At 35.3% G+C, this 14,875-nt stretch overlaps 1 protein-coding gene across 2 annotated transcripts in view; it reads left to right on the forward strand.

Annotated features, from left to right (window-relative positions):
• The window catches only part of CNTN5 (contactin 5), a 1,137,031-nt gene that overhangs the window by 1,040,846 nt on the left and 81,310 nt on the right, over nucleotides 1-14,875 (forward strand). For both annotated transcript variants that reach the window (XM_023644694.2, XM_070272715.1), the window contains one exon: nucleotides 290-410. In XM_023644694.2, the coding sequence (XP_023500462.1) occupies nucleotides 290-410 (121 nt within the window). The remainder of the gene's footprint in view (nucleotides 1-289; nucleotides 411-14,875) is intronic.

The raw sequence follows: 14,875 nt of genomic DNA on the forward strand, positions 1-14,875 counted from the left end.
TACTTTTAAAGATATGAATTTGTTTGTGCATATTTAAATATTTCTTAAATATTGTAGCTGCTAAATCATTATATGCGATATTAAATGTTCAAATCCTTTATTAGCAATTGTTGAAAACATAACTTCCATGTGTTCCTTAAAATAGGGCATGTTTGATTTCTGAATTGTTGTCATAGAAATTGTAAGGCCAAAAATGGGCCCTTTGACTGAATATGCAAAGTTCCCCTTAAACCACCTTGAACTAGGCATATTTGCAACATTTTAAACTGGCACTTCATCCCTCTTTCAGCAAGCATCCTCTGCAGATTTAATGATCAGGAACATCCTTCTGATGCATGCTGGGAGATATGGCTGCAGGGTACAGACCACAGCAGACAGTGTGTCAGATGAGGCAGAACTTCTTGTTAGGGGTGAGTATGCTAATAGTGCAGTCTGAAGACATGATCACCATAAATTATCATACAAAGGAATTTAAATGCATGGACTTTGAGCACATCAGTACTGTGCATTTTACTTTCAATTTTACAATATATGTCATTTTTGCTTAACCTTTTGCCTTTGAAAAGATTACATGGAAAACTGCTCCTTAGTAACAGACAAAACCTACAGCTCCAACTTCAGGGTCTAAAACACCTGTAGAAATAAGTGGTCACTAAGTATTTAATCAATGTAATGTCAAACAGAAATTTTGAAGGGTTGAGCCACAAAGACCCTTGGCTAGAGATAAAATTTGTTTGTGTGTGTATGTGTTTTTCAAATGCAAAGATAGTGGAACCCCCAGGCATTATTTTTTCCTTCACTAACTTCTAAATTCTGCTTCCAAAAACAGGAAAACTGCATGCCTAATGTGGTGGCGTTTGCAACTGTTAAGTGATAGGGGTTTTTTAAAAGTCTGAAAATGTCAACACACAGTCTCTCTGTGCAGAAATGACAGTTAAGTTGTTTCCAGCTATGAACCATGCCACCAAATTCTGCAACCCTGTAAAGCTATGCCTTATTTAAATTAAGTAAATGACTGCAGCACCAATTTCTTTTAACACATTATTCCTCAGTATGGGAAATGCAGCTTCTAGCACACGTTTTCTTTCTTTCTTTCTTTCTTTCTTTCTTTCTTTCTTTCTTTCTTTCTTTCTTTCTCTCTCACTCTTTCTCTCTCTCTTTTCTTTCCTTTTCTTCTTCTTTTGTTCTTTTAGCTTTCTATTGAGATACAATATACCTAAAGAAAATTTCACAAATCACAAGTGTACTGGTGTATAGCTCAATGAAAAAAATCTCAAAGTCAACACACCATGAAACTACCATTCAGCACAAGAACTAGAACATTACCAGAATCCCACCTAGTGCCTTTCCCTTTTTGATCTCAAACAATTACATTTTGAGTGGTGTGAGTATTGCATGCTAAGACCCCTTGCACAATCTCTGCAAATAGAAATTTCACAATCCATAGCAAAAACGTATACTTTAGATTAACTTGTGTTTTATTCACTTGGAATATTTTCCAATCATAATTTTTAAGAATTCATGAATATTATAAAAATCTTGAGCAGAAAATATAAGGCACATAGTAAGATTCATCATCTCTTTGTTTTAGTTGTATATATCATCAAAGGTTTACTGGTTTTTGGTAGTGCATCCATCATCAGTCAGAGTAAAATGTTTTGAAGCAAGTGTGTATCTGGGTGAATGGCAGCTTGTTCATTTTTTATATGTTTGTTTCTATTCAGGAGGTTATTTGAACTTTTCTCCAAATTTATATCTAAAATGCATATCTGTATTACCCTATTTTTTAAAAATCAGCTTTGTAAAGTGTTCATCCTCTCATGATATTCCATTTAGCTAAAAATTTTCCTTTATGCCTTTTGAAGTTACAAGGCGCACAGAACTGCAAACCCCACACTGCAGTCAAATTTATAGAAAATTGCTTTCTTCTCTCGCGATGGTCTGTTTTAGATTATGTGTACTTATTGTGTAGCACTTGCCTAGTAATTTAGACTGATGCTCCTAAAATTGAAGCTTTCCAAATGAATAACACAATTTAGAGGCTGATAACAAGAAAGCAGGTACTTTTACAGGGCTGTGAGGGGCAAATTTAAGTGGCAAACTAACTTTCTGCTTTGTAAGTAAAATTAAACTCAACAGGGTTTAGAACGTAATTCATGTTCAGCTTTTTCATGTTCTGCTCTTTTAGCCTTTGGCTTTATGCCTAGGAGGTGATAAAATGCATAAATTTTGGAATTATACTCAATAGCAATTTCAAACAGGTTGCTATTGTCTGAATATTCATCTAAATTCAACTCAAGCTTTCATGAAGTGAGTTTGATCAAGTCGCCAATTTTCTATTACATATTTGCATTACTTTTCTAAAAGTAGTAAAAATAGCTTACTTCTTCTGTCTCGTCGGTGTTAGACAGCTTTAAAAATTGAACTAAGAGTTCTGGTTTTCTTTTCTATTTTTACTGTTATTTTCTTAAGTTGACCGATCCTGGTCATTGAAGGAAGCTGGATGCTTGAATATTGCTATTTTTGATGTCAGCTTGTGAAATCAAACTCAATATAGTTTTATCCTGCCCTTTTTCTTTCTCCCACTCCTCCATTTGTTGGTTTGTAAACCCAGGGCATTCTAATTGTACAGGCCACAGGATCAAAGATGAGCATTCTAGATGGAGTTTTTCTAATGATGGCTACAGTTCCAGCAGCAGAATCCTTCAAGCACATTTATTCAAGTGTGTGTTACATAAAAATGGGAACAGTAAAGACAATTCCACCAGCTATCTTCTTATAGAATACCACCATTGAATTGTCTCAGCGGTTCACTTTGCTCAATGTTAAGCATGAGGAACATTCTTGGGTGGCAAGGAATATGTTTTTATAACCCTGCAAGTCTATTTCCAGTGGAGATTTAGGGGGCTAAAAATCTATATTCTCCTAGATTGATGTAAGCTACTTTTTTATCATCTCCTTTCCCTTTAGAGATAGTTTATGAAATTCTTTTGTGCATCTCACCAAATCCTGCAATTCTACACCTGTTCACACAAGCACACTAAATTGGAGCTCACCATTGCCTGTTTAGAATCTGAATGTTCCTGACAAGAAATGCTCCCTGTGTCTCTTCCCATTCACTACTTTAAAACTATCTCTTCCCCTAAATGCTTGTTTCTACTGTTAGTTTATTTTGCTTGTGAATGTCAGTGCTATTATTCACCACCTGTACTCCACCATTATTATCATCCTCTAAAAATTGAATTTTCCCATAAATAATCATCTGAAGCATAAAATCACTTGCTGTCACATACTTAATATTGAGTGAACCAGCATTACAACAGCACCATGCATAATTTGGAGAAGCATAGTAGAAGTAATGAATATGTTAAAAGAAATTATTTTGCTGGAGTATAAAAGGAAATTAAAGCCACACCTGGACATCTGTGCACAATTTAAGTCACTTATTCAAGTGTGATACAGCAACAGTAAGGAAAGTAAGACTAGACAATGCCATAGGGAAACTCTTCAGAGACGGATAAAACTGTATTATTTTATCCAGGGTAAAGGAGATAGACCTTTAAGAGATAACCTCACCGAGGGGGATATATAGTTTGTAAAGAACTGATACTCCCAAGCAACAGGAGAAGTGATCGAACACAATATAAAAACTCCAGAGAAAGGAGTGTAAGTTTTTTGTTATTTTATTTTATTTTACAAAAATGCATGTTAGAAATATGTTTCCCAAAGCAAATACAACAGTAGGAAACTATAGTGGTTTAAAGAGTAAATGTGCTTAGCTAAGCTAAGGTAACTGGCAACCAGAGCATGAGTTCTGTCTATTCTGCCCAGAGACAGAGGAAAAAATAAAAAATTCACTTCTTCATAAAAGTTTTTTTTATTCATCTTACTGTGCTTCTTAATGCAAAATAGTAGATTAAGGAACTCTTGAGATAGTCAAAGAAAAATCAGTAATCTCTTGGTTCCTTCCGAATGCACAGCCCATATGCCCTCTTTTCCCCAAACTTGGATAGCAATTTTCACTTCTGGAATTACAACTTGTAAGATGAACCTGACCTGTATTAAATTGAATTTGAGAAGAAAGAATCCACCTCCGTATGTAACCTGTTGAAAGATATCTAACTGCTTTTAACCACTCACCCCTCCTCCCACACACCACTTATTCAACCTGGAATCAAACTGTCCATCAATTCAATTCCATTATTCTTTCCAAGAAAGATTTTTTCCTGGAATATTTTACCTTTAATGTCTCCCAATTCACCTAGTCACTTTTCACAGCAATACTAAAACTATTAAAATGTTGAATTTTTTGTTAATTAAAGACATCAACAGAGCCAGGAGTGACAAAAAGCAAAGCCAAATTTGCCAATATGCTGGTATTTGGGGATCAAAGGACAATGACAAATGTTTTCAGTGTAATTTTAGTCTTAATTAATATTAATAGTAAGTAAATTTGCAAATAATTTGTTTTAGAGCAGAACAGAAGTTATTCAGTTAATATATTTGTTTTTACAGTGTTAAAAAATCTTTAAAATAGAGATATAAAATGTCCTCCTCTTGAAGAAAATCTAACCTCATTCATGCAATGTCTCACTCAAATCCTCTGCATCATTGTGGAAATTTTAGATCACTAATATCACTAATATTAGGTAAGATTATTTAAATAACATACCAATCACTTGGTTTCCTAGCTTAGACTTTTTCTGCATTAACTAGTTTGATTGACATCTATAAAATCTCTTTTAGATACTGAATAGCAGTTTAGTTTCTTTTCTTTTCTCTTATACTTTTCATATGGTTGCTTGATAACCTATGAAACTCCTTAACAACTGACTAAAAAGTAACAGTTTTTTGTCAATCATGTGTGGATTCTCTGCATAACATTTAGTTTGGATCATTGAAGTGATAGTTAACTGAAGTGACCTGATTGCTTAAAATAATTGAAACAATATGTGCATGTGTGTGTGCGTGTGTGTATCTGCAAATGAAAAACAAACAAATGAATTGTCATTGTATACAGTCAACCAATGGAGGGAAACTAAATTTCTTGTATTTTATTCACTCAATGAATATTGAGTGTCTACTAAAAGCCATGTTTTCTTTTAGGCACTGAGTTTTAGTCAACTAGACTTTCTCAGGTTTCTTGATGGGAGCATTTTGAAACAAGTACTTTGACTTAACGCCTCCATTTTGAGAAAAATTCTAATCAACTGGATTTTATGTTATATATATTTTTGAGTCACAAATTTTAAGATGATTACATTTCATTATATATTTTATCCCACCGATTTACCTTATTTTTCTTACATATCCATCCTGATGTAAAAATGACATTTACTATCACTTCATATTTATGTAAACTTGTTGAGATTAGTTGTTCGTGTGTGGAGTTACATTTTAAATGCTGATTTCATTCATTGCATAGTGAGTGTCTACTATATGTCAGGACCGTTCTAGTGTGCAAGAGGGAGAAGTGATGAAATGAGATTGAGTATAAGTACCTTCTGATACTATGGGAAAGAGCTTAACTTTCATGCTAAAAATTATGGATATCCATCAAAGGACCAAAGCAGGAAAGGGATGTGATTAGATAATCACTTTAAGAAGATCATTCTGAAAACCACAGAGAGTGTTTTAGAGGAGAGTGAAACCAGTTACTTGGTAGTAGATCAAAGGAGAAGCCATAGCAGTAATCCTAATGAGAAATTAGAAAGGTCTGAAAAAAGGCAATGGTAATGGAGATGGAAAGAAATGTACATATTCAAAAAAATAGGAAGGAGACAGATCTACAGAACTTGTTGACTCACTGGCTATGAAAAATGAGAAAGAGCAGGCCAGGATGAATGCCAGTAGGAATGCTTAATTGAGTGGCCAACAGGAGCGAAACCATACATTCTGGTTAGACTAAGACAATTTCAAGTTATATTTGGAGTGCCAGAGCAGTTATTAATGACACCCCTTCTCTCTCAGAGTTGTCCAGGTTTAGATAATAAATTCTGTGGCCACTCTAATGAAGAATGATTATGCATTTGATGTAATCTGGAGGATAAGGAGAGAAATGGATTGGGGGTAAAGGAACAGCATTGAAGATGAGGCTCTCCAGAGAGAAATATCCAGTAAGCAAATAGATTTATGGCTATGGAGCTCAGGAGAGAAGCATTGGAGTTGAGATGTAGATTTGAACACAATCAGATAAAAATGAAATTACGGAGATAGTGTGTGAAGAATGAAAATAGAAAAAGGCTCAAGATAGAAAGAACCTCCAGAAACCCTAATGTTGAGGAGGAGAAAGAATCTACAAAGGAGATTGAGAAGAAGCTGCCAAAGAGAGAGAGCGACTAGGAGGAAAGCCAAGTAAATCAACTCACAGGGACACAGAGAAAAGAGAAGTTCGGGAAAGAGAACCTAGGCAACAATGTCAAATGCATTAAATAAGAAGCAATAGTCGCCATTGGATTGGGCAATTTGAAAGAAATTGATGACCTTGGCAAGGACAAATTCAGTGGAATGATGAGTATGATAATCAAATTACAGTAGGTGGAGAGAGGCAAGAAATAACTTATGGCAGGCAGTGCAGTATTATAAGGAAAGCATGGGCTTTACGTGAGACCGTTTCACATCCCCACAAGTCTTACTAGTTGTGTGACTTTGGGCAGGTTGTGTAACTTTAACCTTGCTCACCCTTCATTCATTCATTCAGTACTTATTCATCAAACGTTTATAGAGCACATATGTAGCAGGCACTGTGCTAAGAACCAGCTAACCATGTACAACTAAAGTTCCTGCCACGAAGGAACACATATTTTTACAATTTAATGTAAGGAGTACTGTTACAGATGTAAGAGCAACACATTTTGCTCTCTGAGCATAAGCTCCATTAATAATAATAAAAACAGCTACCATTTATTAAGTTTTTCCTATGTGTCAGGCACTGAGTTAAAGGCTCCATTCAATTATTTCACCTTATCCATTTAGTAGATCATATAAAAATGACATGAGAGGGGTACTATTTTTAGCTCCAGTTTGCAGATAAGGAAACTAAGGCTGAGAGAGATTTAGGACTTGTTGAATGTCACCATAATAAGTAGCAGAATAGTAAGCAGAAAGAAAGAAAGGGAAAGAAAGTAAAAGAAAGAAAGAGGGAAGACTATAAGAAACAAGGGAATGGAGTGACAAGCTCTGCCTAGGAGTCAGAGAATTTTTATCAAGGAGATGATATATGGGCTGGATTAAAGAACATGTAGTGATTTATTAAGCCAAGAAAGAACAGACGGTACTCACTCCCATCTACCTCTAAGGATAGGCCTCACTTTCTCTAATCCTCTGACCACATGACCAGGAGACTCAACATTATTGATGACCACTTTCTATCTCAGACCTTGGTCCAAATGACCACTAACCTTATTGACAAGTATGAACTTCCTCTGGCCCCCATGTCTTGTCAATCACATAAAATATCAAATTTTAATGACTATTTTCTCAGGGCATCTTGTGGGACTTCTTATCTAGACACTCTAGCTTTTGATAGAATGGAATCACTTCTGGACAAAATGCCACCAGGAATATTAAGCATCAATAAATAATAGACCTCTTTCTGCATGATCTCTTCTCGTTCTCTCATTTTAAACTTTCTTCTGATTGCCACAATTATGAGGCAAGGGCAAAACTCTCACTTGCTGTAAAAAGCTTCTGACCTTCATTCCAATTACTGCTGCTCTTCTTTCACACCTTTTATATTCATTGTTTCTCACCCACTTATGGGTGAATTATGCCAAGAGTCATGAAAAAAACTAACGCAAAACAAGAAATGGTTTTTCATGTTCAGAAGAATGTCCTTGAACTCACCAATATTACTTAGGCAGAATATTGGAAGTACATTTTATCTGTCTGTTTATCTGTTTGTTTGAATTGTTTGGAAAACTCACCCTATTTACTCACTTTTCATATACTTTATATGGAGACAGCCTGAATCAACCACCAATCTTTTCTAAAACTTGACCTTTTTATTTTCCTGAATACATTCTGATTTCTGTGACTGTTACCTAGATTGTTTTAGCACGTCTTTTGAGTATTGAGTAGTAATTTGTGCTTATGTGAAGCCTAGAACACACAGTCTTGTATGGCATACACATACTACATGGCCCTTTTTTGATAGCCCAAATGTGGTCACCAAGAACCCAAGTTCCAAGGAAAAGTTCTGCTGAATGTCAGCCCAATGACTGGTCACATCTCCAAGGAAGACAATGGGAAATTGGTAAGATCACTTTAGTCTTTATCCCCAAATATTGTTTTATTTCAATCTATGTTCAAAATGCTCAATTCTTAATAATTTTCTTGATTTTATATAACACCATACAACATGTAGCCTGGTCTCTGAATGATTCTTCACTGGACAACACAAAATCCAAGCAGATTAAACAGAGAGGGAGCAAGCATTGAATGGAAGAAACTTTTGCTGACTTTTACTGAAGATTGGATTTTGTCCTCCCAAACACCTGGCAAAGGTAATGTCTCCGTTTCACTAAGTACTCCTTAATTTAGAATTACAAAGGCAATTAGCTCTGTAATGAGTTAGAGCAACTGAGGTGAAAGAGTAGGGAAAAAACTGAACACCAGATGATGTCTGTTCATCCTAAGGAAAAAAAACAGAAGTGACTCTTCTTGGTAAAAATCTTTCAAATAGATGTCTCTTCTTTTTCATTTCTCAAGACTAAAGTGTGTAGAACTTATTGCTCAGTATGTATGGGGAAAATCTAATTTGACACATTATAGGTAAAGATTGGCAGTCATGAACACACGGATCTCTACCGTATGTTATTGATTGAGTATATCAGTAGATTTTACCCTTTTTTGGGGGGAAACTTGTGGATCATTGCTGATGTACCTAAAAACTGAGGGAGAAAGGGAAAAAAATAGTTCCTAGCTTTATAAAAATAATTCATTAAAATAGAAAATAACTTCTACAAGATTCCAAGTGGGCAGAACTTGAAAAGCTGAAATATAAAAATTACAACTGCATGGTATTTATTACAGTGAGAGTATAAATTGCATAAATTCAAGATGTGCAAAAAGTAGTAGGGAAATGTCTACTGTATTTGGGCTTCACTTGGAAAGGCAAGAGCTTTGGGCAACCAGAGCACTTGGCACGGTACGTAGTTTATAGCTGGTACACAGTAAACGTTAGTTGAATCTCAATAGCCCAATTTAAACATGACTCGATTTGTTTAAAGTGGCAGTGATAGTAACTAGTTTACCCAGCCCATACCAGGTAGCATTATAAAAACAACCCGGGTCAGGATTTGAATCTGTTTGACACCAGCTGGATAACCATAGGCAAGTCATTTTACCTCTTTTGGGTTCTTCATTTGTAAAATGGGAATAATAGTAGCTAATTTGCAGATTTAATAGGAGAATGAAATGAGATTTCAAATGGTAGAATGCTTCTCAGTAAATGGTATATATTGTTATGATATTCTTACCTACAAGAAGAATTTGCCTAATCTTTAAGGTGATGAATCATTGTTCTTCATAGTATGCATAGGCAGGAAAATGGTCTACATTTATCCTAGAAGTGGCTCTATCTGATTACTCATAGACCAAAGTATTCAGTAATGTTCTGATAATTTTGTCCATCTTGTTCAATTACAATTTAATAATACATTCTAAAGGTGATTGGGAGCATTTTGACTGCCTCTCCTTCTTCAAGGTCAAATTGGCATGTTGATAGGCGTGATTATGTTCTCTGCTGGTTTATTGTCAGTAGGATAAACTGTGAAACCTCATCAGGGCCATCCCAGTATATTCAGTTAACTGAGCCAATGAAATCTTGCATCATTTTCCTGAAGTGGGTTGCTTACATTTACATGTATTTCTATGCATTGAAGATTCAATTCTGGAGGAATACAGCCTTGAGCAAAACGCAATAGCAATCTTAGTGTGCAAGGGAATTTCCCACACATGAAATAGACACTGAAGGGCTTCAAGTACGCTTACACAAAGTCACCAAGAAGATAAGACTGAGTGAAAAACAAATACACAAAATATATTTCATTCTAGAAAAGATGTGTAAATGAGGCTACAATAGAGAGGTCATAGTTCTAAGAGTGCTGCTTTCATGTCAGTTAAGAATCATCACTATCTCTGTATCTAACATGCTGTCACCAGCTTGATATCACACAAAATGAGCACCAAATATATATTATAAAATTGACTTAAACCAAAGTATTCAATGTTTTTAAAACATAAATATGCATTCTATGGATGTTTGCATAGGACTTTGCCAAACTTCAGTTTAGTCGGCAATGAAGCAATGCAAAAATTAAAATAAAAAGTAGAAAGCCTTTATAAACACCACCAAGGACATAAAAGGATTTGGAAGTACTGTGAAATAAATACTTAGATTTAAAAAAATTGAAACCAAATAGTATAAATGGTTTTCAAGTTCCCCTGGAATTATGTCTTAGATTTTAATACATTCTAGGTCAAAAGTACAAAATTTAAAGCAAAGGAAATTTTTTGTAAACCACATGAGTTAATCATCCATATCAAAGTGTCAGCTTTCTCATTTGTCAGCATTCTGATCTGGTTAATTTAAGTGTTCATTAATCACAGAAAACTACAGCATAAAACAAGTCTGTTTGAATTACATGTTTTGTTCAAGAGGTTATTGGTTCATGTAATTATTTCTTTTGTGCCAACTCAAGAAATAGAACTGTTATTTGTAAACTTTGTTTGAAATAGCTAATCACTGTTTCAGACATTTTATCACTTGATCTATATGTATTAGTAAATCAAAGACAAATCACATATTTGTCTCATAACCTCAGCTCATAGAATGTTAAGTCAAGCTAATAAGCAGCATCGATCATACCCTACTGAATGAGATAGTCTGCAGTACAGACACTCTCCCTGTAATCCATCCATTATACGGAACATCTGTTACAAATTAGCCAACCTCCAGGACTGCTCCATTTAAGTGCTTCTGCAAGAGCCCAGTGTCTCCATTTCTCCAAATGAATTAAATAGTGGCATCAGGATTGTACCAAGTTCACTGTCACCGTATGACAGCAGTCATCTTTCAGTCTGTGCCAAGCTCTAATGGTACACTGCATAATGGTAAATGGCCTCTTACAGTTGTATAGCAAAAATCCTCAGAGTATAACCCAGCCGCCATCAAGGAACCAATAAGACAGTTTTTTCTCCATTATATCTCAACCATTGCCCAATAAGTTAAGCACTTAGGGAGTAATACTCATTCTTTTTTAAGTCCTTAGGGGACTATTGATTTGCTCAGTTAGTTAAAATATGAAATTAATGACCCTAGATACATGTTTTCAATGTTTGTTCACTTCCATGACCGTGAAATCTGTCCCTAGTCTCAAATAGACAACTTATAGAACACGTTGCTGGTATCAAGGAAAATCATGAAAGAAAACCCTAAATAAATGAAAATAAGTGCAAATTTGCGCTTCAGAAAAAAACATATTAAAGAAAGTTCCCTATTTATAGTTTAGTCGATAGTATTGTCAAGGATACACCTGTCTTAAATAGAATGGCTTCATAAATGTGTTGCCCTAACGTGTCACTGGAAATAATAATTCCAAATTAACTTCATGGTATATTTTGGAAAATAAATCACAGGGATATCTATAAATTACTCATAAATGAATAGTGAGACTGAACAAATTTAAAAGTCCCATCTAGTCATACATTATTTTCTTGATCTTAATTTGCATTGCAGAGTTGCAGTGAGTCATATTCAATAAACCCAATATTGGATTTATAGAAAGCTTTGCAGAAACATGGTACCTTGCATATTTTAACACCCCATATGGTATTTTCCTACAAGATTTCTTTAACTCATCTGTTCTTAGAATTTATGTAATACTAGCTTAATAAATTAATTTCAGGATAGCATCTGGGTTGCTTGAGGTTTTAAATAAACAAATTGATTATTTTTAATTACTCTTGCCAGTTTGTGAATAGACCCTCAAATATCTATTTTCCATTTCAGAAAGATCACCTTCGATGGATGGACAGCATTACTTTTATATCGGAATATATACAATGTGTATAACTTCAACTCATGTAAAATTACATTAAATATTTATACCTACTTAACTACCTGGAATTGTTGGTTAACTTACCTTTCGCCTGAAGTTTGTGATCATTGACGGAGACGTGTTTGCATTTTTCTTAAAAGGAACACAAGAATTCTTTAAATAAACATTTAAATGTACTGATGTGGAGAGTCTCACATTGGTAATTAAACGCTTCAGCCAAAAATGGCAGAAGCCTTTTTAGCTCACAACTCACTGGTCTGAACCAATCACATAGCCCCATCTACTCTTTCTGACTCCCACAGGAGTCAGAGTTTCAATGACAACTACATGTTCACAAATTATACCTACCAGAATAAATGTCGTCAAATTCCAATTTGATAAGACCAGTGTGGGGAAGAGGTGGTGTGGTTTGGTTTTTGGTTTTTGGTTTTTGGGGGCTTTTTTTGCTTGCATTAGAAGCTGAAGAATCACCCTGTCAATAAGATTGCAAGAGACCAGTAAAGCAAAGCATCCTCAGAGACTACCACTATCACTGAAACTACGCTGATAACTTCTACTAAGCAACAACAGTACAATAAAGCAACATTGCAAAAGTGATTTACTGAATCATCACAATTTGTGTGTGCTACCAAAATCTCATTGCAAAGAAAAATACCCACACATTTTTAATAATTTAGACAGATTTTCCCCAAAATATTCCTGCAGCTTCCTAGGGCTTCCATCACACTTTTGCACTACAGTTTTCAATGGTTTCTCTCCTTTGACTTTTCTCATATTATCCAATGGTTTCCCATCACACTCAGAATAAAATTCAAATTCAACACCGTTGCTTTTAAATCATTCTGTTATCTAGCACCTACTTACATTTCCAACATTATCACCTTCCTCTGTCTTCTACCTTCACTTTGATTCAACCACACCCAGAATCCTTTCAGTTCCACAAATATGCATCGACACTTAGGAATTTTTTCACTGATGTTCTCTTCCTGGAAAACTCTTGCCCATAATATCGATGTGGCTGACTGGCTCTTTCTTATCATTTATTTCTCAGCTCCTTATCTAATGTGTCCTGCCTCTCCTCTACTCTGGTTTTCACTCCACTTTATTTTCATCATTGCATTTATTACTATCCTAAATTATGTCATTCATTTGTTCATTGACTGTCTTCTCTTCCCCAGAAAGTAAAACTCACAAGGGCAGGTACCTTCCTTGTTTACTGCCTTATTCCCAGAGTCTGGCACACAGTAGATATTTCCTCAGTGTTGTTGGGCAAATTATTAAATGTATGAATGAATGAATATTTAATCCTTTTCCCCATAAACAATAATTACATTTTTAAAAATCAGATAAATAGGAAAGAATGGACAGCATATGGAGTAGTAATTGAATAAACAATAATCACAGGCATTTAATATTAAATATATTGCCATGTCATATAACATGTCAATAAGGCAAAGAAACAGTGAAAGAGGAGGAAAAACTATTTGAGAATGGTGTAGTGGGAAAGGATTTCCTATGGCTGCAATCATAAAACAGTTCTTTGAAGCTTGGCACTCCCATTTCTCTTAAGTCCCTCAGTATTTTCTCATGACTTTATCCTACCTTCCACTCCACCCTATTCTTTGCAGCATACACACACACAGTCATTCTTACATGTTGACCTAAATATTAAAAACTAATTGGAGGGGCCAGCCCGATGGCATAGTGGTTAATTTTGTGCACTCCACTTCAGTGACCAAGGATTTGCGTGTTCGGATCTGGGTGCAGACCTAGCAACACTGGTCGAGCCACGCCATAGCAGCATCCCATGTAAAACAGAGGAAGACTGGCACAGATGTCAGCTCAATGACAATCTTTCTTAAGCAAAAAGAGGAAGATTGGCAACAGATGTTAGCTTAGGGCCAATCTTCCTCAAAAACAATTTTTTTAAAAAAACTAAATGGAAATAGCAAAGAATGATTTGTGCCTGATTCTGGCTACATGGAGTACATAAGAAAGAAATTAAATAGGAGTGCTAAATAAAAGCTTATGTATCCACTAAGATTTTATGTCCAAGAGAAGAGTTTTTGAACTATCAGGTGATGCATCAGCTAGCTGAGGGCCCAGCACCTTATTATCTTGCCCTATTTGCAGCTGTAGGGACCTTACCTTGTATCCTGGAAGCTCTCCCATGTATATCTATAACTTGGGACGTGAATCCTTTGACTTCCCCTGAGTTTCACATGGACTCTACCTAACTTATATGGTCACCAGCTATATTAATTCAATTTCTACCTGAAATTCATGACTTTCTTGATACCTAGCATGCCAACTTTTAAACTCGATCATCTCTGTTTCTGGTAATAAGCAAACACAGGGCATAAAGAATCTAATAGAACAGTGTCGACTCAGCCCTTTTAAAATCCTGTTTTTCATTTCATATAAGCTGTCAATGTTGGTCAGCAACATCACTACTGTTGAGCTGTTACTGATTCCCCATCCCATTGTTCACAATGACTATTCTTTACCTTTTTCAACTCTTTTCAGGCTCCAAACCAGCATCTTCCCACCTTTGCACTTCCACGTTATCATCAGAATTTATTTCAAGTGAGATTCATTGCATTAAATTGAAAAGAAAACTTCTGAGATACTCCTCCAGGTTTTCCCTTTATTCTATCATTTTTCTTACAATTTATCCAAGCATGAAATGCTGGAATAATGTATCATTCCCAATCTTGACTCTTCCTTTATAACATCTAATATGTTGGTTAACCTTCCGTTTAAAAACATTTACTGCCTCTGCACTACCTACAGAACAAAGTTGAAACTCATTG

Source organism: Equus caballus, chromosome 7, assembly GCF_041296265.1.
Source record: "Equus caballus isolate H_3958 breed thoroughbred chromosome 7, TB-T2T, whole genome shotgun sequence".
NCBI lineage: Eukaryota > Metazoa > Chordata > Mammalia > Perissodactyla > Equidae > Equus > Equus caballus.